This window comes from Dipodomys spectabilis, unplaced genomic scaffold (assembly GCF_019054845.1).
Source record: "Dipodomys spectabilis isolate Male_0828 unplaced genomic scaffold, ASM1905484v1 ptg000089l, whole genome shotgun sequence".
Taxonomy (NCBI): Eukaryota; Metazoa; Chordata; class Mammalia; order Rodentia; family Heteromyidae; genus Dipodomys; species Dipodomys spectabilis.
In genome coordinates this window covers 16299608-16326170 of record NW_024870766.1, presented here as the reverse complement: position 1 = coordinate 16326170, position 26563 = coordinate 16299608, and the positions used below count along the sequence as shown (strand labels likewise).

Sequence of the window (26563 nt, the reverse complement as noted above, 5' to 3'; positions counted from 1 at the left end):
GAGGTTGTTCATGTGTGTGTTTTAACTCACAATAGCCAGAAAAAGTAGATTACACCTGTAATCTCCTCAGTTGAAGTACTGTGAGTTTAAGTTTGATACATATTGTAAAACCCTGTTTTGAAAGAAAAAAATTCTCAGCAGGATACAAAATAAACCCACAAAAATCAGTTGCCTTCCTATACACTGATAACGTACAGGAAGAGAGGGAAATAAAGGGAGCAACCCCATTCACAATAACCTCACAAAAAATAAAATATTTAGGAATTAACCTAACCAAAGATGTAAAAGAACTATTTAATGAGAACTATAAAAAGTTAAAGAAAGAAATTGCAGAAGACACTAGGAAATGGAAAGACCTCCCATGCTCCTGGATAGCCCGACTTAATATAGTAAAGATGGTAATACTTCCAAAACTAATATACAAATTCAATGCAATTCCTATTAAAATCCCAATGATGTACATCACTGAAATACAGAAAACAGTCCAAAAATTTATATGGAACAACAAAAGACCTAGAAGAGCCAAAACAATTCTAGGGGATAAAAACAATATGGGAGGGCTATCCATGCCGAACTTCAAACTCTACTACAGAGCTATAATAACAAAGACAGCATGGTACTGGCACAAAAACAGACCCGAAGACCAATGGAACAGAATAGAAGATCCAGAAATAAATCCACAGGCCTACAGCCAGCTGATATTCGACAAAGGAGCCAAAGACATACAATGGAAGAAACACAGCCTCTTCAACCGCTGGTGCTGGGAAAACTGGGCAGCCACATGCAGAAAACTAAAAGTGGACCCCAGCCTATCACCATGCACCAACATCAACTCAAAATGGATTAAAGACCTTAACATTAAACCTGAATCTCTGAAACTACTGCAGGACAGAGTAGGAGAGACACTTGAACTAATAGGCACAGGAAGGAACTTCCTGAACAGAGTCCCAGGGTCACAACAAGTTGGAGAGAGACTCGACAAATGGGACTACCTTAAAATAAAAAGCTTCTGCACAGCTAAATCTATGGCAACTAAGCTAGAAAGACAACCAACTAATTGGGAAAAAGTATTTACCAGCAATGTATCAGACAAGGGGTTAACATCCTGTATATACAGGGAACTCAAGAAACTAATCCCTCCCAAACCTAACAAACCAATTACTAAATGGGCAAGGGAACTAAAGAGGGACTTCTCAAATGAAGAAATAAAAATGGCAAAGAAACACATGAGGAAATGTTCATCATCCCTGGTGGTGAAGGAAATGCAAATAAAGACAACCCTGAGATACCACCTCACCCCAGTCAGAATGTCCCACATCCACAAATCAGCCAACGACAAATGCTGGAGGGGATGTGGAGAAAGAGGAACCCTATTACACTGCTGGTGGGAATGTACACTTATACAACCACTTTGGAAAGCAGTCTGGAGGGTCCTTAGAAAGCTAAAGATTGACCTCCCTTACGACCCAGTCATACCACTTCTAGGCATCTACCCTGAACAACAGGAACCAATATACAAGGACACGTGCACCTCCATGTTTATTGCAGCACTGTTCGCAATAGCTAGGATATGGAAACCACCTAGATGCCCCACCACAGATGAATGGATCCAAAAAATGTGGTATCTATACACAATGGAATATTATGCAGCCATTAGAAATGACAAAATAATGGCATTTGCAGGGAAATGGATGGAGCTAGAAGGAATCATGTTGAGCGAGGTAAGCCAAGAACGAAGAGACAAACGGTACATGGTCTCCCTGATAAGTGGATGCTAAATCCAAAATGTTAGGTGATACGACAAAACTAACAGGACTTAAGAAACAAAGAATTCCTGCTCATCTGGTTGAACCACTACTAAATATCCCCATGCTGCTGATCACATATATGGTATATAACATGTGAACACCGTTATATATTACAGACTATGGTAGACAATTTGCTCCAGTGAAGTTAGAATGAACTTGTGACTTTGAAATTATGTAATCACTTAATCACAATCAAAAAAAAAAAAAAGAACCTCGGGGAAGGGAGGGAGGGAGGGGATGGTAGGGGGAAAACAATGGAGGGGGAAACAATGTTCAAGAGGAAGTGTACTCATTACCTCACTCATGTAACTGTAACCCTCTGTATAGTATCTTTACAATAAAAAAAAAATAAAAAATAAAAAAAATAAAACATACAAAAAAAAAAGAAAGAAAAAATTTCTCATAACTGTCAAAAAGTAAAACAATTATTTTATAAGAAAAAATGATTGTGGACAGGTGCCAGTGGCTCATGCCTGTAATCCTATTTATCAAGAGGATCGTGACTCTAGGCCAACCTGGACAAAAAGTCCGTTTTAACCAATAGGCAGGCATGGTGGCAATCACCTGTTATCTCAGCTACAGAGGAGGCTGAAATTTGAAAGATTACAGTGTCAGGTCAGCTTCAGCAAAAAGTCTCTGAGATCTCATCCCAATAGAAAAAGCTGGACCTGACGTCACTTCCTTTTTACCCAAGCTATGGCAGGAAGTGAAAATAGGAGGATCATGGACCACACCACATTACAAGCAAAAAACAAGATCCTATCCCAAAAATAACCAGAGCAATAAAGGGTTACCAATATGAATAAACTGGTTAAGTACCAAACTAGCAAATACAAAGACCTGAGTTCAAATTCCAATATTGCAATTTTAAAAGTTATTATGAAATATTTCTATGGTTCCTGATTATTATTACCCTGGGAAGTAACAATCTGATATTGTATTTTAAGGGTGGTGTTTTTGTTTTCTTTTCTCTTTTTAGTCAGTGCTTGGGATTGGACTCAGGGCCTTTGTGCATATTACACAAGCACTCTACCACTTAAGCCATGCTCTCACTCCTTTTTAACCTTTATTTTGTTCTTGAGATAGAATCTTTCAACTACTACCTTTTCTTTGGCTGGCCTTAAAGTTCTGATTCTGTTGCCTCTGCCTCCTATTTTGTATTATCTTTTATTAGTTTCCAGATTAAATGTTTTTTTTTTCTTTTTACATTACTAGGATTTTTTTTCTTTCATTTATAGCCTTTGGTTTTCCATTTGGTTTTTGTTTTGTCTTCCCAAGAATTTGGACCTCAAGCCAAATTAGTAAAGGAGGAGATAAAGGTTATTTGGCTCCTCAGAGCCTGTCTCTGTCCAGCAACCTCTTCTTGAAACCATTACATAAATGTCTGTAAATGGAGCAGGGATTGTGGAAACTACACAACAGTTCTGCTGCTCCTGTCACATGCCTGTCCCATCTGTTTAGTGCCTTGAACTGTACTGCTGTGTCCTTTGTCTTTTTCCTTTGTCCTCTAAGTCTTCCCACCTTACACAGCTCTCAGATTTTATGGTTGCTACCTTGAATACTAAGAACAAAAAGAAACTCTTTTAGGAAAATTATCTGTTAAAAAAAACAGGGTTTGTATTCAAACATGTCAGTGTTTATCTGCTTCCATAATGCTTTTCCTTTTTGTGTCAAGGTCAAAAGTTACAAAGCGTAAGATTTACTTATCTGATTTCAACCAAAAATCTATTTTTCAGTGATAATTTTTTCTGGTCAAGGTAAGCCATTTAGTATGTGTCTCTGACTAGATTCATATAGTAAGAGTCCATTTTATGTTTATCATTTTAGAACTCGAAATAAACTTGTTTTCTTAAATGAAGTTTAAATCAGACAGAAATAAGATCTCCTCAATAAAAAGCCTATGGGTTGGGAGAAGATCTTCACTAGCCATACAAAGGACAAGGGTCTGATATCTAATATATACCTGGAACTCAAAAAATTAAATACCCCAACAACAAATCTTCAAAGAAACAACAGTCCAATAAATAAGTGGGCTAAGACTTAAAGAGAAACTTCTCTGAAGAGGAAAGAAGGATGGCCAATAAACACAAGAAGAAATGATCAACCTCTCTAGCCATAAAAGAAATGCAAATCAAAACAACATTGAGATTCCACCTCACCCCAGTTAGAATGGCATAACAACAGATGCTGGAGGGGATGTGGACAGAAGGGAACCCTACTTCATTGTTGGTGGAAGTGTAAATTTGTTCAACCACTTTGGAAAGTAGTATGGAGGTGCCTCAAAAGATTCCACATAGGGCTGGGAAGGTGGCTCAGTGGTAGAGCACTTGCCTTGCATGCATGAGGGTCTGGGTTCTATTCCTCTCCACCACATAAGCAGAAAAATAAAAGCCAGAAGAGGCACTGTGATTCAAGTGGTAGAGTGCTAGCCTTGAGCTGAAGAGCTAAGGGACAGTGCCCAGGCCCAGAGCTCAGGCCCACAACTGAACCCAAAACAAAGACTCCACATAGAGCTCCCCTATGACCCAGAAATCCCACTTTTGGGCATTTATCCAAATGATCACAAACAAGACCATACTAAAGCTACCAGCACAACTATGTTTACTGCAGCATTATTTACCATAGCTAAGATATGGAACCAACCCAGATGCCCCTCAGTAGATGAATGGATCAAGAAAATGTGGTATATATACACAATGGAACTCTATGCCTCCATCAGAAAGAATGACCTTGCCCCATTGTTTGGAAATGGAAAGACTTAGGAAAAATTATATTAAATGAAGTAAGCCAGGACCAAAGAAACACAGATCCCATGGTTTCCCTTATTTGCAATAACTAGTATATGTCTGAGACAAGCAGAAAATGTCATAAAAGCTAATGTTAGGTAAAATGAACCCCAAGATAAGTATTCAAATGTTTTTTCTTCATGCAATTGTTTCTCACATATTTACAAGATGATTTCTTTGTTGCTTTGTATGTCCCTCCCCCACAATATAACCCCTGCTTTCGCTGTATTTGATGTTGGTATAATTTGTGGAGTGGAAGGGAAAAAACAAATCGTTTAAATAGGGATACAGGTGGCGGGGGGGGGGGGGGGGAGATGGGAAGAGATGGGAAGGGGAAACAAAGGAGGAGGCAACAATGCTTGATAAGAAATGTACTCATTACCTTGTCTGTGTAATTGTAACCCCTCTGTACGGCATTTCACAATTTAAAAAAAAAAAAGATCTCCTAAGTGGAGAAAACAAGTATGTTAACCTTTTCTTTAGAAAGAACTGAGAAACTTTTTTACATTCGTGCAGAGGGTTGGAGTTTTGGGTTATAGAGTAGGAAGACAAACTTTCAACAGCAAGCATCCTTAGCACTAAACCTTACAAGCTACAAACGCTAACCACTAAACTCTCTTTGTGTGTGTTTGTGTGTGTGTGTGTGTGTGTGTGTGTGTGTGTGTGTGTGTGTGTGTGTGTGTGTTTGTATTAGGGCCTGAACTCTGGGCTTGGGCGCTGTCCCTCAGCTCTTCAGCTCAAGGCTAGCACTGTATCACTTGAGCCATACAGCCACTTCTGGCTTCTTTTGCTTATGTGGTGCTAAGGAATCGAAACCAGGGCCTCATGCATGCTAGGGAAGAACTCTACCACTGAGCCATCTTCCCAGCCCCCACTAAACTCTCTATCTATGTATCAATAGTACAGATTCCTAACTCCAAGAGAAGACCTTAGGGTACCTACCCCAAAGAAGTGCTACACTTTCCTCTTTCTCCCCTTACTACCTCCAAATCCTCACAAAAGCCTAGGATAGAAAAGAAAGATCTCACTTCATGAACAAAAAATGGAGCAGCAATGAACTAACAGAGCCCAAATTCAGGATTCCTTTTTCTAGATTAAAAAAGAAATGAAACACTGAAGTCACCTGGAATTTTTATGTTAGAACAATCTATCAGATCCTTTACACTTCTTACTCTGACTTTTGAGATGGGTTATAATTATAATTATAATGATGACAATAATGATGATGATAAGGAGGAGGAGGAGGATGAAGATGACAATGGTGATAGTGATACTGTCTAACACTTTTTAAGGCATTTTGTATAACAGACGCAAGGTAGTAAGGCACTATTTTTATCTGCATTTTGCAGATAAGGCAACAGGCAGAGATAGATGAAAGAACTTGTCTAAGGTCATACAAAGACCTTGTAAATGAAACCACTACCAAAAACCCCAGATATTCTGGAATCAGAACTTATGTACTTATCAAATATGATATGAGTGCCTTCACATTTTTCTTCCTAGTAATGCAAAATTCATTCCAATATTACAAAGAAAACAAATCATGAAGAGACTAAGATTAGGAAGTTGTAAACATATGAGGCAGGAAAAAATGAATGAGCAAATGAGAAAATAACAGAATGACTAAGAAGTCAATTTTAGTATTTCTCTGATTTCATTTGGAATCTTTATATTAAAATTATGAGAAATTTGCTGCATTCTTTGTATGTGTCTTTAGGAATAAAGACTTTTACTTCTTTGCTCCAAATATATAGTTTATCCTAGAAAACAATGATGCTAATTTACTGTGAGAGGTCATTAGTTTCTTCAGAAATTAGAACTAACTTGCACATCTCACTCCACACTTCTCCTATTCTGTCCTGCTTTCAGGAATGGCAGAGATTACTGAGTTGGTACTCTGATGTTTGGAATTCATGAAGCCATCGCACTATTATCCATAGAACTTACATTTTAGGAAACAGTCTGACAAAATGACCTAAAAAAAAAAAAAAGAAAAAGAGCCTTGCAAAATAGAGCTACTAAAACTGCTGGCTTAAATTTTTTCAAAAAATATTAATATGTATGACTGAGTTGATGGTAAAGTATGATAAATCCAGGAAGATAAGAAAAATTCCAGATGCATAATTGAGCCCTAAAACTATCATTGACTTTAGGGGAATCAACTGATTGTTAATGGTCAGAGTTGTACTCTCATTTTTCTCTTGTCATAGAGAATGATATTATTACAATAGCAGGTATTAGAATAAATGTGAAAATACTGGAAGCATAACAAGTAACTTTCTAAAACTAAGTATAATAGTTAATACATATGACTTAAGGAAAACAGAGCATCAAGTATTTGGCATTAAATACACTGAACTCAGTATTAAATATTTCTGATTTATTCCATTATAACATTTGTAAATATTTTTAGAGCTACTTGACATTTCTTTCATGAACTTTTCAGAATTTGATGTTATATTTGAAATGGTCACATGTAATACCTTATCAAAACTTTTAATGATATCCTCTTCAAAAATATCACCAGAGGTAAGAAGCAAGTTAGTTTTTTTAATGAAAATTTTGAGCAGCCAGACAATCAGTTTGGCAACCAAATTAAGAAATTAGGAAAGGTACAAGGAAATAAATCCAAAAGCGAACAGAAGAAAGGAACATATTTAAAAGCAAAACTGTTACTATAGAACAGAAGAATATAACAGAGAAAGACAGCTAAAGTAAACTTGGTTCTTATAAGAAAATGAATAAATCTAATAAATATTTGGCAAAATTGGCCTAAAGAAAATAGGGAATATTATCTTGGGGTTCATTTCACCTAACATCAACTTATCTGACCTTTTCTGCTTGTCTTAGACTTATACTAGTTATTGCAAATAAGGGAAACCATGGGACCTATGTTTCTTTGGGCCTGGCTTACTTCATTTAATATAATTTTTTCCAAGTCTTTCCATTTCCTAACAATGGGGCAACGTCATTCTTTCTGATGGAGGCATAGAATTCCATTGTATATATGTATACCACATTTTCTTGATCCATTCATCTACTGAGGGGCATCTGGGTTGGTTTCATATCTTAGCTATGGTAAATAATGCTGCAATAAACATAGTTGTGCTGGTAGTGTTAGTATGGTCTTGTTTGTGATCCTTTGGGTAAATGCCCAAAAGTGGGATTGCTAGGTCATAGGGAAGCTCTATGTGGAGTCTTTTGAGGAACTTCCATACTACTTTTCAAAGTGGTTGAACAAGTTTACACTCCCACCAACAATGCAGTAAGGTTCCCTTTTGGCCACATCCCCTCCAGCATCTGTTGTTATTAGAGTTCTTGATTATAGCCATTCTAACTGGGGTAAGGTGGTATCTCAATGTTGTTTTGATATGCATTTCTTTTATGGTCAGAGAGGGTGAGCATTTCTTCATGTGTCTATTGGCCATCCTTCTTTCCTCTTCAGAGAAGTTTCTCTGTAAGTCTTTAGCATACTTATTTATTAGGCAGTAGTTTCTTTGAGGATTTGTAGTTGGGGGATTTAATTTTTTGAGTTCCAGATATATTTTAGATATGAGACCCTTGTTCATTGTATAGCTAACATATTTATAATATGATTCCTTTGTTGCTTTGTATGTCCCTCCCCCATGCTATAACCCCTGCTTTCACTGTATTTGATGTTAATATAATTTGTGGAGGGGAAGGGAAAAACAAATTGTTTAAATAGGGATACAGGTGGACCCATTGCAACAATGAGATGTACAAGTCCTTATGTCGAAAACGAACTTTACAACTTTGGCCGGGGGCGGAGGGGGGGCCTGAAGGGGTGGGGGGGATATGAGGAGGGATGAGAAGGGGAAACAAAGGAGGAGGCAACAATGCTTGATAAGAAATGTATTCATGACCTTGCCCATGTAATTGTAACCCCTCTGTACGTTATTTTCACAATAAAAAAAGAAAAAGAAAATAGAGAAAACACAAATTGCTCATTTTAAGAGTATATTGTGAAAAGCTTCATGCCAATAAATTTGAAAATGTACATTAAATTGGTAAGATTTTAGAAAAATGCATGTTTTACCAGATATAAAATTTATAAGCAGAATAAGCCTATAACAATGACAGGAATATAAACAGTACTTTAAACACCATGCTTAGTTTTACAAGAGGACTCTTTAATTATTCAAGGAATAGATCATTCAAATCACACACAATTTCCTTCAAAGAACAGGAAAAGAGAGAGACATCACAACTTTCATAAATCTTACATAACCACAATAGTCAAACTAACTAAAGACAACATGACATGTGGAAAAAAGACCAGCTTCACCCCAAATGATCAAATATTCCAGACCGAGTCTCACAACCTACGGCAAAGCTGGTTTTATTTTTTAAATATATGATTATTTCAACAGTAGAAAAGCCAATATCAGTATCACTCTCTTCAGTGTATGTTAAGCCAGAAAAGAATTTTGATCATTTTAACAGAATTAATTCTTAAATTTCAACATACTTGCACAATATAAAAACTAGTCCGTGGAGGAATATAGGGGGAATTCCTTAACTTGATGAATAATTTTGCTAAACAATAAAAATCTGTAGCATATGTCACAGAAAATGGTGAAATAAAAAGTATTTCCTTTCAAAACAGAAATAGAACCAGGTGTTGCTGGCTCATACCTGTAATCCTAGCTACTCAAGAGGCTGAGATCTGAGGATTGTGGTTCAAAGCCAGCCCCAGCAAGAAAGTCCATGAGACTCTTATCTCTAATTAACCACCAGAAAACAGTAAGTAGTGCAGGAGCTCAAGCTGTAGAGCACTTTTCTTGAGCTGAAAAGCGCAGGGAGAATGCTGAGCCCAGAGTTCAAGCCCCACAACCAACAAAACAAAAAAAAAACAGAAATAAACAAAATTAATATGTTAGGAATTATGGACATCAATTATAAAACAGTAAAGATATTTAAGGTAATAATGCAGAACTCAAGAAAGTAGCTATTGCTTAGTCGGAGGAGACATAATCCAGACAGTGGATAAGAGACATACACATGATCATTAAGGCATATACATACAAACACACATATGTGTAAAATGAATTATTCATAATATGCCTTCAGATGAACTAAAACAATAATTCATTTTGCAAATATTAAAGAAAAAAATGATGTTTTGGCCAAATAATGTAATAACTGCAATAGAAAATTCTAAGACCCTTTCACTTATTATACAACCTCACATTTGATTTGTTACAATCCTATTTCTACACTAATATGGGTAAGACTTTAACATACTTGAGGAATAACTTCCATGGGAGCTGTTCATCTCATCATGAGACTTGGAGAAAAAAAATTATACATGAGATCATTCTATTTCCCGAATAAATCTATCACAATTAAAAAGTTCATGCTTACGGAACACACTCACGATCATCATTAAATTAGTGTTTTAGTCAAAAGTTTTGGTCCAAAGAAGAAAGCAATCAAGCAAGCAAGGATAAAATGGATTCTTTAATAGTTCACAAAGAAAGGGAAAAACCCTTGTCAACCGAAGTCAGCATTGATTGCAGAACTTTGTTTCTTTGTTCTGAGCACATTACATTTAGCTAGAAAAAAAAAATCCCAAGCGGTCCCACAGCAATGCTAGTGTGCCATATTGAGTTTCATTATCGGTATGATTTTAAATTTTCTCTATGACCTGTTCAGGATGCTCTGGTGGCCCTAAGACCACAGTAGAACATTGGGCTAATGAAGGGGAATTCTGGTGAGTAATTAAAAAGAATGCTCTCTAAGTAGGAGCTGTTGATGGCTTGCTACTGCACAAGGAAAAGTGCTTTTTGGTGATTTTCCTCTAAGGAACAATCTGCACTTCAGGTTCCCAAAGAGGTAAAATAGGAATCAGATTGGGTACAGGTCTCATTAGAAAAAAAAAAAAAGAAAAAAGAATGAAATTGAATTTGTATGTTCTTTGAGTGGCATCAGGCAAAAACAAATAAAACAGACACTTAGTCTTTTGTCTAACTTTATTTTGTTTAAGGAAATACAGATTCAAATATACAGGTAGGATCTAGTAGTTAAATTAGGTATCCATCTTTTCATGCTGAATAATAGAACTTTATTTGCCTCAAGCTAAAATCCATGCCCTGAGATACAGAAGGATTACAGTTACAGAAGTCAGGTAATGTGTACCTTTCTTTTTGGAAAATGTCATTCCTTCACTTGCTCTCTCCCAGTTTTTCCCTGGAGGCCATCCCCACTCACAGTTGCAGAGTTCATTTTCAACATAGTGAGTACCATTGCCGCATTTTTTCACCCCTTGTCCCTCCATTTCCCCATTTGCCTTCCCAAAAGAAGATAAATGAACAAGATAAACATAAAAGAAAAACAGCAACAAAGAAAAATCTTCATTTCCATTTCTAGAGTTCATTTCCATAGATATTATTTTATATTATGATGAGATACACATAGGCATTGCACCTTTGTGTTCCTCCCGTAAGAGTATCCTCCTTGGGTCTCACAGTGTGTGAATGTCTAGAGTCCTGTATAATTTATCATGCCCCATTGTATTTTAGACCTAACTTCTGCAATAAGAGAAAACATGTACAGTTTGACTCTCTGAGCTTGTCTTACTTCATTTAACTTGATTTGTTTTAAGTCCATCCATTTCCCTGAAAATAACATAATATTATTCTTTCAAATGGCTGTGTGAAATTCTATTGTATATAAGAACCACATTTTTTTGATCCACTCATCTACTGTAGGTAATCTGGGCTGTTTCCATGACATTATTTTTAAGTTTTCAAATGTTTCTAGGGCTGGGAAGGTGACTCAGTGGTAGAGCGCTTGCCTCACATGCATGAGGCCCTGGGTTTGATTCCTAAACACCACATAAGCAGAAAAAGTCGGAAGTGGCACTGTGGCTCAAGTGGTAGAGCGCTAGCCTTGAGCTAAAGAGCTGAGGGACAGCGCCCAGGCCCAGAGTTCAGGCCCCACGACCGACAAAAAATAAATTAAAATAACTGAAAAATAAAATGTTTCTGAATTGTACCGAAGAAATGGAATGTCTCACACAATTTTTGGGGGGGATGGAAATGGGGGAAATTTAAGCTCACAGCTTCCTGCACTTGATCAACTTTTAGGGCCAACACCCTAACATTTGCTTCTCCCAATCTAGCATTTTGCTAATTGGAGATGTAGTACCAATATTTCTCTTCCCAGGCTGGATTCAAACTGCAATCCTCTAGGTCTCTGCCTCCTGAGGAGCTAGGATTACTGGCATGAGCCCCTAGTGCCTGACACTCCACTTCTTCCTTTCCTCCTCCTCTTCCTCCTCTTCCTCTTCTTCCTCCTCCTCTTCCTCCTCCTCCTCTTCCTCCTCCTCCTCCTCCTTTCTCTTCTCCTCTTCCTCCTCCTCCTCCTTCTTTTTTACTTTACAAAAAATGCTTGACTCTATTGCATACTCTAATCCATACTGCACAGTGTTTAGAATTTCTGAACTTCTTTTCAATTCACCATTGATCTGTCCAAATTATTCCTCTTTGTCCAGCTCCAGGCTAAGAAACAATAACCAAAGTATCCTAATGGGGGAAGACCACGTCAATGAGTTCTCTGAAAAAAAGTAGGCCTTTGGCAGGCACAAACAGCAAAATCTTTAGAGTTCACATGGGTTTTTTGTTTGTTTGGTTTAAAAAAAAAAAGAGGCAAGGAGCTAAAGAAATACCCAGATGAAGTTGGCTTTTCCTTGTAGGTACAATGAACTTTCCTGTTACCACAGATATTCTGGTGAATTCTTTTTCTTATTCTCTCTCAATCTTCAGATTTGATCTTCCACCTTCCAACCTCTAAAAGTAATGTCAATGAGAAAATGACTCAGGACATGCCTCTGTAAAAGGCAAAGTGCTGAGAAGCCTGAGCCGAAAGGGCTGGAGCTCCCTCTAGAGCCCATCCTGACATCAGTGGAGGGGTCTGGTTGGCTCCTGGCCCATTTAATGGTCCAAGTTCATCTCATTGGGAGACCTTTCCAAAAGCAAGCTCTAAAAAGACCAAAGCTAAGCACTACAACCCCATAAGAAAGCTCAGCAATTCTCCCGAGCATCCCCAGAATCGGATCTCGCATGGTATTTACTAAACTCTCTTTATAATATCAAAACTGGAGATTCAGCTACATAAAGATCTTGACAGTACAGACAGCAAGGAATGTTCATTTGCTCATTGCTCAGGCTGGTAGTTTGGATCATAGTCAGGGATGCAAGCACAGAAAACTGATATTCCGATTTTATGATAGCCTGATGACTCTAAACCTAAAATGAAAACATGAACAAGAAGCAATGCTGTTGCCATTGAAGCATATTTCAACAAAGATAGGAAGGTGCAAGGAAATAGTATCTTAAAGAACTAAGCCACATAGCCATTTCCTTCTTTACTTAGGAAAAGTAAAGATTTACAGACTCAGTAATGAGAAATCTAATTTCCAATGTACCATAGCTATGGAAACATGCTGTTTGTAATATGATTCCATGACAAGATGTAATCAGAGATGGAAAATACTCAATTTTCTTTTGATAACTGAAGAGAGTTACTTGGGTGATGCTTGGTAATATTTCTCTATCATTTTTAAGAACTTAATAAAGAATGTTGTTCTTTCTGATGGAAGCATAGAATTCCATTGTGTATACATACCACATTTTATTGATCCCAGGGGCATCTGGGTTGGTTCTGTATCTTAACTATGGTAAGTAATGCTGCAATGAACATGGTTGTGCTGGTAGCTTTAGTGTAGCCTTGTTTGTGATCACTTGGGTAAATGCCCAGGAGTGGGACTGATGAGTCATGTTTAGTCTTTTGAGGAACCTCCATACTGCTTTCCAAAGTGCCAGACCCAAAGAAACATAGGTTCCATGGTTTCCCTCATTTGGGAATAATTAGTATACACCTAGGATAGTCCTAGCAGAGAATTGCAATAGCTCGATAGCTATGTACATATGACTATATAAAACAATGCTAATTGAAATGAACTGCAAGATATGGAAACAATAGGATTTTTTAAGGAACTGTATTGAGTTATTTTTTTCTTTCGTGTTTTCTCCCCTTTGGTTTATCCCTTGTTGACACTTTTTGATTTTTGGTGTCTTATATTTATATTTGTTTGATTTGGAGAATGGAAGAAGAATCGGAAAATAGTGAGACAAAGGGCAAAGGGTTAACCAATACAACAGCAACAAGACACTGTGTTGGAACTTTAAAACTTTGAGGGGAGAGAAAATGGGAGAAAATAAGGAAGGGTTAACATTGTTGGACAAGAAATGTACTCACTACCATAGTTATGTAACTGCAACCCCTCTGAACATCACCTTTACAATAAAATTAAATTAATAATAAAAGAATGTCCAAGTGCTATGGTCTTGAGACAATTTTTTAAAGAAAAATAAAAAGATCTATGCTGTTCAAAATGTAGCTTTCTCATTTTAAGTTGATTCAGCTGAAGTTACAAAAGTTAATTATTATCTCCAAAATACATTCCTATTATGTTGAGCCATACAAATAAAATGGAAAGGGCTAGACCTGTGAATACAAAATTAAACTTTTAATTGAATGTCGTATTCTGTAGTACTCTATAAAATCTAGTCTAGGAATCAAAAACGGCATTTTTGTAACATTGTATAGTTTAGAAAAGGCAGCCACAACCATTATCCTTCTTAATCCTCAGAACAATGTAGATCAGGCACAACCACACAAATTGTGGCATAAATTTTCCTTTGTTAGATTGCACATTGGGAGTTCAATTTTTCTGTCTACTAAGTTTTATGAATACTGACTCCTCTTCCAATCTTGCAGTAGTAGTAACAATAATAAACATAGCTAACATTGTTTGAATGCTAACTTTATGTTAGATTTCATTTTAAGTCAATCTAACTCTGTATACCTAAATGTGGATTTATGATTGTTTCTTATTTTCTTTCTATTTTAATTTCTTTCTATTTCATATTTTAATGTTGTTTTCCAATATTTGCTTTCTCAGTAAATGCATATCAATACGTGGGTAGCAGTTGTTTTTGTTTGTTTGTTCTCTGAGGGATTGAACTTGGCAAACACTAGCTAAGTAATCTACTTGAGCTGTATCTTTAACCATTTTACTTCTACCTTATTTCTCAGATAGAATCTCTCAATTTTTCCTGGCCAGTCTTTGGCTATGATATTTCTATTTCCACCTCAAAGTAGCTGAGATTACAAGCATGCTCGTCTTGCTTTTGAGATGGGGACTTACTAATTTTTATTCAGATTGTTCTAGAATGATAATTCTCTCTCTGCCTCTGGAGTAGCTGGACTTATCACATCCAGTTAGTATTTTTAATGTCTACAATTTGAAATCTATTTTTTGTATTCTCAATAAAACTATTATGCCTTAGAGAAGTAAAGCAAAGAAGCGAAAAGTCAGAAATAGTTAGATGGCTTTACCAACTTAAAGTCACCAAGTCAAAATGCAAATATTGTGGCCATAATTGCAGTTCCCCTTTTTAATGCCAATGTCTTCAGGACTTGCCAAAGTCTTCTAGAAGTCTGTGTGTGTGTGTGTGTGTGTGTGTGTGTGTGTGTGTGTGTGTAACTTAGCAATCCTGTTTACTTACTTCTGTAGCTACCACCTGATAAGCAATGCTTACCAGGAATATTTCTTCATTTTTTGCAGAGCAGAAATGAATGGCTTAGAAGCAGTAATGTGGACATGAACCTGATCCTGCTCAAAGTCACAGGCTAAGAAAACTGAGGGGAGGACTAGAGTTGGGAGGATGGGAGAGAATGATGAAAGGAATGACATTGATCAAGATGCATTATACTCATAAACTGATTTGCTGAATGGTAACTTCTTTGTACAACTAAAGATAATTTTTAAAAAGATTACTGCCGGTAATATCAGCGGCATAATGAAAGGGGCATGAGCTCCTAAGTTAGAGATATGAAAAGGATAGATGAGGGGGCACCTGAAGATATTAGTTTGATGACAGGTAAGTCTCATTAAAACATATACCTGTTTTCCCATAAGTAGCAGCTTCTTTCCTTTTGATACAGAACGGTGCAATGAATATTGAAGACTTTTTTCAAACATATGTACATTATTGTGAGAGGAAAAAGAGAGTGATCAAAAGGCAGTGCACTGAGAATCATCTATACCGTTGCCTCAGATTTGTTATTTTCACAAGATGCTTAATTTCTCTTAGACCCAATGACAATGCATTATAGGGCAAGGAAGCAATCTGGTTGTGTCTTGGTCCATTTATTCTGTGACCTTGATCGATTTTTAAGCCTCAGTTTCTAGTGGGCTTAATGATACTAACATCGAAGGATTGCTGGAGGGTTAAATCTAACACACTGAAGGTTTTTCTAGTGGTAGTGGCTCAATAACTTGTATACTATTTCTTTATCAAGAAAAGAGGATGTTGTGATAAGTGATTTTTAAAATCCCTCCAGCTTCTCATTGGCACTAAGTAAAGTATGTTTGTAAATGGCTTTTAAAAAATCTGTATTGTAGCTCAGAAGCAGACAATATCATTTGTATAGCATAGAGAGCTGACTGAATCACATCTGGAGAAATAATTCTAATTTTTCATCAGTCCACAATTTAACTGAGTTACATTGGTTAAAAAAAAGTCATTGGTGTAGACGAGAAAAGAAAATCAAAAGAAAAATATCTCAAATTGCTTAAGTTAAGGATATTTTATCTAATCTACTTTCTAATACAAAATTACTTGTGAATGGTATAAATCTTTCACAGAGGAGAAAATTATTTCATTTTTTCTAAGTTCACACTAAATCATCTCTTCTCTAGAAGTTTCTTTCAATGTTTTACAACAGCCAAGATTAACCAATGTATTTACTTTATAGCCTGGTACACACACGTGGAAGTATGTGGGTGTTTTAGAAAATGAAACTTTCACAAAACCTGTATCCAGCTTGTGCTCTTATTTTTTATCCTACATTTTAATATGTTTTTATTGTAAAAATACTGTGCAGAAGGGTTACAGTTACATGAATAAGGTAATGAGTACATTTCCTATCAAGCATTATTACCTTCTCCTTTGTTTTTCCCTACCATCCCTTCCCTCCCACCTCCACAACTACACTCCCTCCCCCCCTAATTTGTAAAGTTCGTTTTTCAGCATAGTGTCTTGTGCATCTCATTGTTACAATGGGTCAACCTGTATCCCTATTTAAGCATTTTGTTTTTTTCTTTCCCCTCCCCAAATTTGAGAAGTGTATATACAAGATGCAGGGCACTGACATCAAATATTCTATCCTATCTCAATCCAAGTTCTAAAGAGGTCATTATTTGTTAAACTATACTACCCAAAGTGTCACTGACCATGGCTTTTAAAAGACTACAATATTTCATTCTCAATATTTTTTTCACTTTTTAGTACTGGAATTGGATCTTACAGCCTTAAGCTTATTGGACAGGCCTCTAATACTTGAGCTGAACGCTCCTAGTCATTCTTGTTGGTTGTTTCATTGGCCACAGTCTTGCATTTTTGCCTGGAGGTGGCCTCAACCTATAATTCTACTACCTACACCTCCCATGTAGCTAGGATCCCAGGCACATGTCCCAATGCCAGCCTGTTGGTTGAGATGGAGGAGTAACTAACTTTTTGTTTGGCCTAGCCTTAAACCTCAGTCTTCTAGATCACTACATCCTGAGTAGCTAGGACTATAGGCATGCACCACCATATCTAGTCTCTGAAGGTTTTGACCACTTGTTCCAAGGGATTAGTATTATACCATGTCTAGTCAACTGGTTAAAATACAGATACAGTATTCTCTTAATACAAAGCAATGCACAGATCTACAATATCATTGGTTCTTAATAATCTGTTTTGTTTGTTTGGTTTGTCAGTCATGGGGCTTGACCTCTGGGCATGGGCACCGTCCCTGAGCTCTTCTGCTTAAGGATAATGCTCCACCATTTGTAGCCACAATGCCACTTACGGTTTTCTGGTGCTTAACTGAAGATAATTATGAGTCTCACAGCCTTTCCTCCCAAGGCTGGCTTTGAACTGCAATCCTTATATCTCAGTCTCCTGAGTAGCTAGGATTACAGGTCTGAGAAACCAGTGCCTAGCTGGTTATTAATAATCTGAATCTTAGCTGGGTTCATCTATTGTAACTACACATGTTTCAAATGATTTGGAAATAAATTTATTCAAATGCTCTTCATAAGTTTCCTTATCCTCCCATTTAAGTCATTACAGAGATCAATTGATTCTCGCAATCCGTAATAGGTTTTTCAAAAAGAAATTACAGTAATGCTTTTTATAAATTTTACAATGAATTTTTCTTGTTTTGGCTAGTTTATTTCCATTTACCACACAAGAAATTTGGTCATGTACATCTCCACTACTACTCATGAGTAGCTACTCAAGCTACTCATCTCAAATGAGTAGCTTGATTTTAGAGTCTACAATAATTCTATATATGTGGGGCAGAGCCATATTTCTTTCTTTCTTGGTTAAAGATCACATCCTTAGGATCACTTCTGGATTTTAAGGCATATTCCTAGTCTTTGCTTGTCCTATGCCTCTCGTTATGTTTTCACTACTGATATTAAATTCAACAGGCCTTTGATATGATCAAATTCCACAGGGTATTCAGCCTAGAATTTCATCATCTTCTTTCCATTCATACTTCATTTATTCTTGGTGCCAATCTTCTAATGTTCCTGTCATTCTTTACAGGCTGACCTGTTTTCCTATTTGTCAAATCCTGAGCCTTCTATCAATGATGATATCCATTTCCTGTTTCAATTATTCAAACTTCACTCTTGATCCTCACTGAAAACAACTAAGGACCCTACAGAACATTCCCCATACCCATCCAGAAGTCATCTCCAGAACTTACATAAGTGGTTCTGTGATGCATTTTGTACTATGAGTTCTCTTTAAACTCCCTTCTGACATTGCTTTCTAATAAGACAAAAAAATGTAGGGAACTCTTGGTTAATTTCTGCATATCCTTTTCTGAATTAAGGCCTCTTTTCAGATCTACGGCTATTTTCCATTAATTTCTACTACCTTCCACTATTCTTCCATTGACAAGTCAAAAATCTCAAAATGTTTCTGAAGCTAAATACAAACTACTGAGACTGTCATTTAGGTCCTTTCTTCCTCCTGTACACACACAACCAACCCCCTACCCTGTTGTAGATCATGGTTTCACTGGTATAGGAAAGGCAGCCAGCCACACAGGCAAGGCAATACAATGCCTTGTTTCAGAAAGTTTTGCTTCCTTTTTACATTCTGCCCAATCACAACAGACTACTAATAATATAGCTAACATCTACATGGTCAAAAAGCATCCTTCTTGCAATCTACTCATTTGCTTGTTTTATTCTTACAAAAGAAATGAGAAAGATGCCCAGGATGATAATGTAAATCTTGAATAGTACTAGAATCCTGGGCATGGGGAGTGGGGCATCATAGAACCATAGACATTACTTGAAAGTTTCTTTTAATAATGATATTTATTATATGAATATTTGGGATGCTGGGTGATGGGTTTTGTGTTTTAAAACATTTTATCATCACAGTACTGTTTAATTTATTGAATAATGAAGCAGCCTCTTACTTTCGGTCAGTATTAATATTTTCTTATTATTAAGAATAAAGGTCAGCTCCATGGTCTTTTGCTTATCAACTGAAAATCCTAGTTGATTCATTATGATAAGGAAAATTAATTAAAGCTAGTGCTTATCCCCAAAGTTCAAATATATTATGGAAATTACATTTTAAAACTAGCTTAGTTATCATGCTATTAAGCCCTCAAATCAGAATTCTTCTCAAGTGTTCTTTTCATGCCACTTTATTCCATTTTCTTCTATTCATGATTTATCTTCTCACACCACTGAGGCAATATTACAACTCTAGTTCCATACTTTGTTTCTTTTTGCATTCAAAATTTGGTTCACCTTGAAATGTTTGAGATAGTTAAAGTGTGACATAGTGACCTGGCGGTCTGGACTGTCTTCCCCGGGTCACAGCATGATTCCAAACAAAAGCAACAGCTCTACTCCATAGGTGTTTTCATGTGAAGCTTCTGCTATTCTATACTCATCTTAGATAGGCTTTTCTAGAATATATTTATAGATATACAAGCAGTGTGTTAACATTTCTACTGCAGAAAGGCAATTAAATATGCAACCCTGCATCAAGGGGTGAAAAGCCTTGGTAGTACATCACACCGGTATATGTAGGTTCTGTTATTTTTCATGGATCTTCACATAAAACCTTGCCATTATACAAATTGTTTTGACATTCACATTAATATATTTTCCAACATCTCTCCAGTTGTCATATTCCTTGTCTCACTGCGGATAAGAGAAAGAAAACAGTTTCTAAAATGATGCCAAATACTTTCTTGTAAATTTTGTGTAGTAAATAGCAAGTCCTTTTTAATGTAATAAGTTTTAAATTGACAGATAAAAAGTGTGTGCATTTATTATGTACAATGAAAACAAAACATATTGTTAGAAAATAAAAATTCCCCTCACAAACAGTATATTCCTGAGGAAATGTTTTACAAAGTTCTGGAAGGGGAAGACCTTTCTTTAGGGAAATTCCACACACTGAATTTAGGATGGATTAGCAACTCGTGGAGGTCATAACTCACTGTCTAGCCTAATGTCAAGGCCTTGTGATTCTCTTCAACACAGAGTTTGCACTTGAATAAATGCCTAGCTTGCCTGGCTTCAGAGCTCCACAACCACAGTATGACCCCATCTGAGCAGTTCTGCAGGGCACCCTGAGAGTCCAAGAAGAGCATGCTGCACTTGACATCCAGTAAGAAGAACTAGGACAGCCCAGAAAATAAATTTTATTTTCTGGTATGATTGCTCCTGAGGTTCACTAGGAAATCCTACCCATTGCGTCCCCTATCTTCATGGAAAAACAACAACAACAACAACTCTGTTGATTCTTGACGGGAAAAATGGGAAAACACCAGTTTGAATGATGTGATTTCTTTTTCATATGAATCTAACCAGTAAGGGAAATGTTGCTGAAGCCTAAGCATGACTGATTAGCTCCCAGGGTTATAATAAAGATCATTACCTATACATCTGAGAAGCCTCCTTTTGGGGAAAAGCTCGTCACAAACTAGGCTGTTACATTATAAGCACTGTCACCAAAGAATGCCAATTCAGTCATTGATGCCAAAAGGAATCTGACTTTTTAAATATATAGCATTCCATTCTCACTACTGGATGTAAGAAATTCAAGATCCCTTTTTCCTTCTTCATTCTGCACCATATTATTCATTGTTTTCATTCAGTAACTCAACAAAATCTATTGAATATCTACTATGTGTCAGGCACACACATACAACTAGGAGCCAGGAGATAGTCATGGTAATAAAAAGACAATATCAACCATACCTAGCATCCACATAGTACTTTCTGTCATTAAAATTACACATTAGATCATTTAATTCTTAAATCAATTCCTGAAAGTAGATGCAATTCTATGCCTACTGTTGGATGAACCACTGAGATACATAGAAAGAATAGTTCTCCAGGTCACACAAGTCAGTGTCACATTCAGATTTCAAACTTGCCTCATTTAACTCAAACATACATGCTCTTGACCTTTATTCCAAATAAAGGAAAACAAGGCCTAGGGAACTTGAACTTGTGATGTGCTGGAAAACAAACACATACACAGCCTGTAATTTCAAATGCTGATGAGATCTACTGAAAGCATCAGGGTGCCATGAGAAAGGATGTTACAAAACTGCAAAGGTTCTTCCTGCAGGCTAACAAATACAGTGTTGACCTTTGGTGACTCTCATCGCATCTAAATGGCAGTTGTGAAATTTATGGAAGAAAGGTGAAGCTGAAAAGAAGTTTTAAAAGAAACTAAGGCTTGGATGAACTTACTAAGCAACTTAGCACTTAACCCTTGCAATAGCTTTGCCATCTGGTGGTCCTTCTTTTTGATACACTCAGAAGGAACACACACACACACACTATATTATACGTAACCTGGGGAGCCTACTTTGTTCTTATCTTTCCTGCTAGAGAAGGGGCTCCTTGCCAGCATACTTTTCTGCCACAAAAGCAATTGTGGATACAAAGCTTGTAATAAAAAAAGGAAGGAAGGAAGGAAGGAAGAAAGGAAGGAAAGAAGGAAGGAAGGAAGGAAGGAAGGAAGGAAGGAAGGAAGGAAGGAAGGAAGGAAGGAAGGAAGGAAGGGAGGGAGGGAGGGAGGGAGGGAGGGAAAGAGAAAGAAAGAAGGAAAGGAGAAAGAATAAGAAACAAAGAAAGAGAAAGAGAGAAAGGAGGGAGGGAAGGAAGGAAGGAAGGAAGGAAGGAAGGAAGGAAGGAAGGAAGGAAGGAAGGAAGGAAGGAAGGAAGGAAAGAAGGAAGGAAGGAAGGAAGGAAGGAAGGAAAGAAGGAAGGAAGGAAGGAAGGAAGGAAGGAAGGAAGGAAGGGAGGGAGGGAGGGAGGGAGGGAGGGAGGGAGGGAAAGAGAAAGAAAGAAGGAAAGGAGAAAGAATAAGAAACAAAGAAAGAGAAAGAGAGAAAGGAGGGAGGGAAGGAAGGAAGGAAGGAAGGAAAGAAGGAAGGAAGGAAGGAAGGAGGGAGGGAGGGAGGAAGGGCGGGAGGGAGGAAGGGAGGGAGGAAGGAAGGCAGGCAGGCAGGCGGGCAAGGAGGGAGGGAGGGAGGGAGGAAGAGAGAGAAAAAGAAGGAAAGAGAGAGAAAGAAAGAAGAGAAAGAAAGAAATAGAAGAAAAGAAAAGAAAAGAAAAAAATACTACTTACTCCAGGCTTCTAAGAACAATTCAAGATGTATAACATCATCAGTAATACAAATTATCTTTATGAGTTTTGGCTATTAATAGAATGGAGCAATTCCATAATGAAGTACTATTTGAATGAGAATAAATGAACACAGAAACAGAGAACCAAGTTTCCAGGGCAAATTTCTTTTCCATCTTGATTTTAAGTGGGGAAAAAAAGGTGTACTTCATTGTCTTGCTTGACCAATTGTAGCTCTACCCTTCTCTTCTTGGTAAAGAACTCACACATGGTGGGTGGAGGGAGTTTCTCTTTTCTTCTCAAGAAGTTGTCTGTATGTACATTTGGGAAGTTTTACATTTCTGGCTGTCATTATTTGACACATTATTTTGTCCTCAGTCTTTATATGAGGCCTGGTCCATAAATAGATGATTACATCCGAAGGTAATTTAGCACCTAATTCTGTTTTTCCACCGTATCTCTTACCTGAGGCTTATGACTTGAAGAGGAGCAGGAGAGGGCACTGTGCACATAATTGTGTCAATAATTACATGTACATAACAGTCTAAATACTTGAGCAACATCACTTCCAGGTCCAGTAAATCAGAACCAGTAACTTTCTGGCTCACTGTTCCAAATCATAAAAGGAATAATTGGTAAAATTGTATGGCCACAAGACAGTCTCTTGCTTCATCTTAATGTATCCTTTCATATAAGACTTTTATATTCTACCTGGCTCTGATTTATGATGTTACTATATTAAAATGCTTAGATAATTAAATATACAAGTCAATTATTTGGCTTCCAATCAGGGTCAAAATGTCTTTATAAGAAAATAGTACCTTAGTCTTATCTTTCATAGTAAGCAAACTGTACTTGGAATTAGCCTGGACAGTTAAACTAAGTATGAAAAGCCTAGGTAATATTAAAGAAGATTAAACAGGAAAAATCCAAAGGTTTGACACTTAAAGAACTTTCAGGACATTATGTTAAATTCCTTGTTAGTGTTATCCAATTTTTTAAAAAAGCTAAAAAATGTTAAGTGTGATATTCTTCAGAAAAACTATGTCTCATTTCTTTAAAATCTGTGAATAGAACCGACTTTGATCCTTATTTGACCTTTTAGCAGAATCCATTCTTTATTAATATATCTGGCTTAGTAAAAAAGACAAACTCAAAATAGAATACCAAATACATTGCAAGTAAAGAGTTTTTTTTTAAAGCATGCCACAACTCATTTCTCCAAATGAAGTAAACTTCCTTATCTTCTGTCATCAAGTTATACATGGCAAAGAAATCAGAATAGTGTATGTATGTCAACAGTCCAGAGCATAGATTTCCCTATTTCAGAATAAATGCTTTTTATGTGTCCCACTCCAGAAAGAGAAAAAAAAATGTGATAGTTGCAGTCGGTATTAACTTTGAAGGGGATAATTCTTGCCCAAACATCATTTTCTTTCTTTCTACTTAAAAAACACGGTCTTAGAGTAGGAAACCCCATAAAATAAAATAATTAAGAACGTGTTGTTGAGACATCACCTGCAAATTACTTGCAGACCTTTGGAAAACAATCTAATTTAAACCACCAGTCTAAATAGGTCATTTAACTTAGAAAAATTAAAATTAGCCGAGCGGGGTCAAATCTTTTCCTACAACATCTGCATCCTTTTTGTCCTATTCAAAGTCAAACCAGAGCTAAGTACTAAGAACCATGGCATTTAAATGTATTCAATCCTGCTCTTGCAATGTCCATAAAAGTTAACATTGTGTATAAAAACAAGTCCGGAGGTAGAAGTTGGGGATGAAGAGACAGAGAAGGTGAATTCTTACATTCCTGCAGGATATTGGCATGGGAGAAGGGGCGGGTCTCTACTTATGCTCACTTTCTTGCTTTTTCACAAACACACTTTCACAATTAACGTAAATCAAAACCAATCACTTAATACACTTAATACAAAACAAATACTTCCCTATATATTTAGTGTCTCACAAACTTCTCTTGTATCAAACTAATGATGCAAGATCATGAATTTTCATATTCTTGTCCAGCATCTTAAAGGATTTAATCATTCTACTCACTCTTGGAAATGCAGGAATTAAAGTCTCTACTCCCTAGAAAACATTCCCAGGAATAAGATAAACAACAAAACCTTGAAACTAAGATCGTTAAACGATATTAGTAAAAACAAAAGAGGGGAAAACTTTCTCTGCCAAGACACTGACTCTGCTCTATTAACCAAGCTATCCACAAAATCAAAAGGAGATCCAAGGACTCTAGACTTTAGAAAGATAAAGACAAGCAAGGTGGCTGGAGGAAAGAGAATACCATCCAGGGAGATACAGGAGGAGCTAGCTAGTTTTGTGTCAGGACTCTTCAAAGCCACCAGGAAATGTACTCTCCATCCTTTCTGGTTTAAAAGTAACTTTGATGCTCAAAAAAAAAGGGGGGGGGAGAGAGTACTGTCATACTCTCTATCTGGCAAAATCACCAGGGATGTTAATGAAACTGATCTTTCTCTCCATCCACTTCCCCAACTCCACTTTCCCATGAAGAGAACTGAGAGAGCTCATTTACTCCTTGGATTTAAAGACCTTTGCTCTGACAAGGAGGCACGCTGAAGGCTGGGCTTTGGGGTACTGCTAAGAAACAGACACATACACACACACACACACACACACTATATATATATATATATATATATATATATATATATATATATATATATATATATATATATATATTCCCTTCAAACAGAATTCCCCAAACAGAATTAGGATTTACTCATCTCCAGATGAACGATAAGATATGTACCTTGGCCCAGGACAGAGAAGAAATTGCACGCCGAATCCCCTCCCCATATCTTGCCCCCCCCTCCACACACACACACACACACACACACACACACACACACACACACACACACCATGAAGCAATGACAGAATTAGTCCTCCTAAGGGGCAAAGGGCAGAGGTAGGCTGCTCCTTCCCCCACATGTCTCTGAAGCCTCTCTTCACGCCCCCTCCCCCGTGTCGCTCCCTCCTCAGTCCCTCAACACAGACAGACAGATAGACACACACACACACACACACACACACACACACACACACACACACCCATCTCTCTCAGTGGCCGCTTCCCACACCCCATCTTTAGTTCTGAGCGGGACTCAGCCCAACAACCAACCTCTCTGAGAGCCTCCAGCGCGCCCCGTCGGGGTGGCGGGCTGGGGAACCCCGGGGGGGGGGGGGAGAGGGGTTCCGGGCTTCCAGGGCTCCCACTCCCGCCTCCTCCCACCCACCTTCAGCCCGAGTGGACTAAGTTGCCCGGGACCCTGCTGCGCTCCCGGTCCCTGGCCCAGCGGCCGGGACGCCCAGGGGTCCCCACAGCGCCCGCCCCGGCTCCGCGGAGCTGAGCGCGCACTCACCGGAGGTGAGCTGCATCCAGGCACAGATCTTGTACACGGTGGCCGTGTTGCAGAAGAAGAAGAGGGTGAAACACACGATGCAGGCGATGATGAGCATCATAGAGAGGCCGATGAAGAAGGAGGCGGCTTTGAAGGCGCCCGAGGGCAGCGTGGAGAAGTCCGTGAAGCTGCCCCTGCAGGTCAGCTCCCGGGAGAAGCTGTTGCCGATGCAGTAGTGGAAGAGCCCGAAATAGCCGGCTTGCGGGGTGTCCACGCCGTCGCCGATCCAGTAGGGCTGGATGAAGCACACCACGTTGACGATGGCAAAGCAGATGGTGAAGATGGCCCACAGCACGCCGATGGCCCGCGAGTTCCGCACATAGTTGGTGTGGTACAGCTTGGCAGCCTCCTGAGCCGGGAGCATCGCGGCGGCGGCGGCGGCAGCGGCGGCGGCTCCGGGCATTCTCCCCCTCCTCCCCCTCCTCCTCCTCCTCCTCCCCCTCCTCCTCTTCCTCCTCCTCCTCCCCCTTCCCCTCCTCCGCCTCCGCCTCCCGGTCCTCCGCCTCCCCGCGCGCAGGAGACACCCTCGCCGAGCCGCGCGCGCTGCAACTCCGCCTCAGCCCGGCAGCCCCAGTTCCAGAGTCTGCATCCTCGCTCCCGGAAGGAGGGCGGGAGAGCGCGGAGCACCCCTCCGGCTCGCCTCCCCCCTCCCACCCCCCCCCCAGCCCTCGCTCGCTCTCCCTCCCGCCTGGCCCGAGCTCCAGCCCTGCTCGCCACCCTCCACCCCCTCTCCCCACCTCTGCCTCTGCAGCTGCTGCAGC

General features: G+C 38.4%; 1 protein-coding gene across 1 annotated transcript in view; it reads right to left on the bottom strand.

Moving 5' to 3' along the window:
* Window positions 1–26205, bottom strand: part of Lhfpl3 (LHFPL tetraspan subfamily member 3) — a 499176-nt gene extending 472971 nt beyond the window's left edge. The window contains exon 1 of the mRNA XM_042684790.1: window positions 25764–26205. Within this exon, the coding sequence (XP_042540724.1) occupies window positions 25764–26205 (442 nt within the window). The remainder of the gene's footprint in view (window positions 1–25763) is intronic.
* Window positions 26206–26563: the final 358 nt, after the last annotated feature.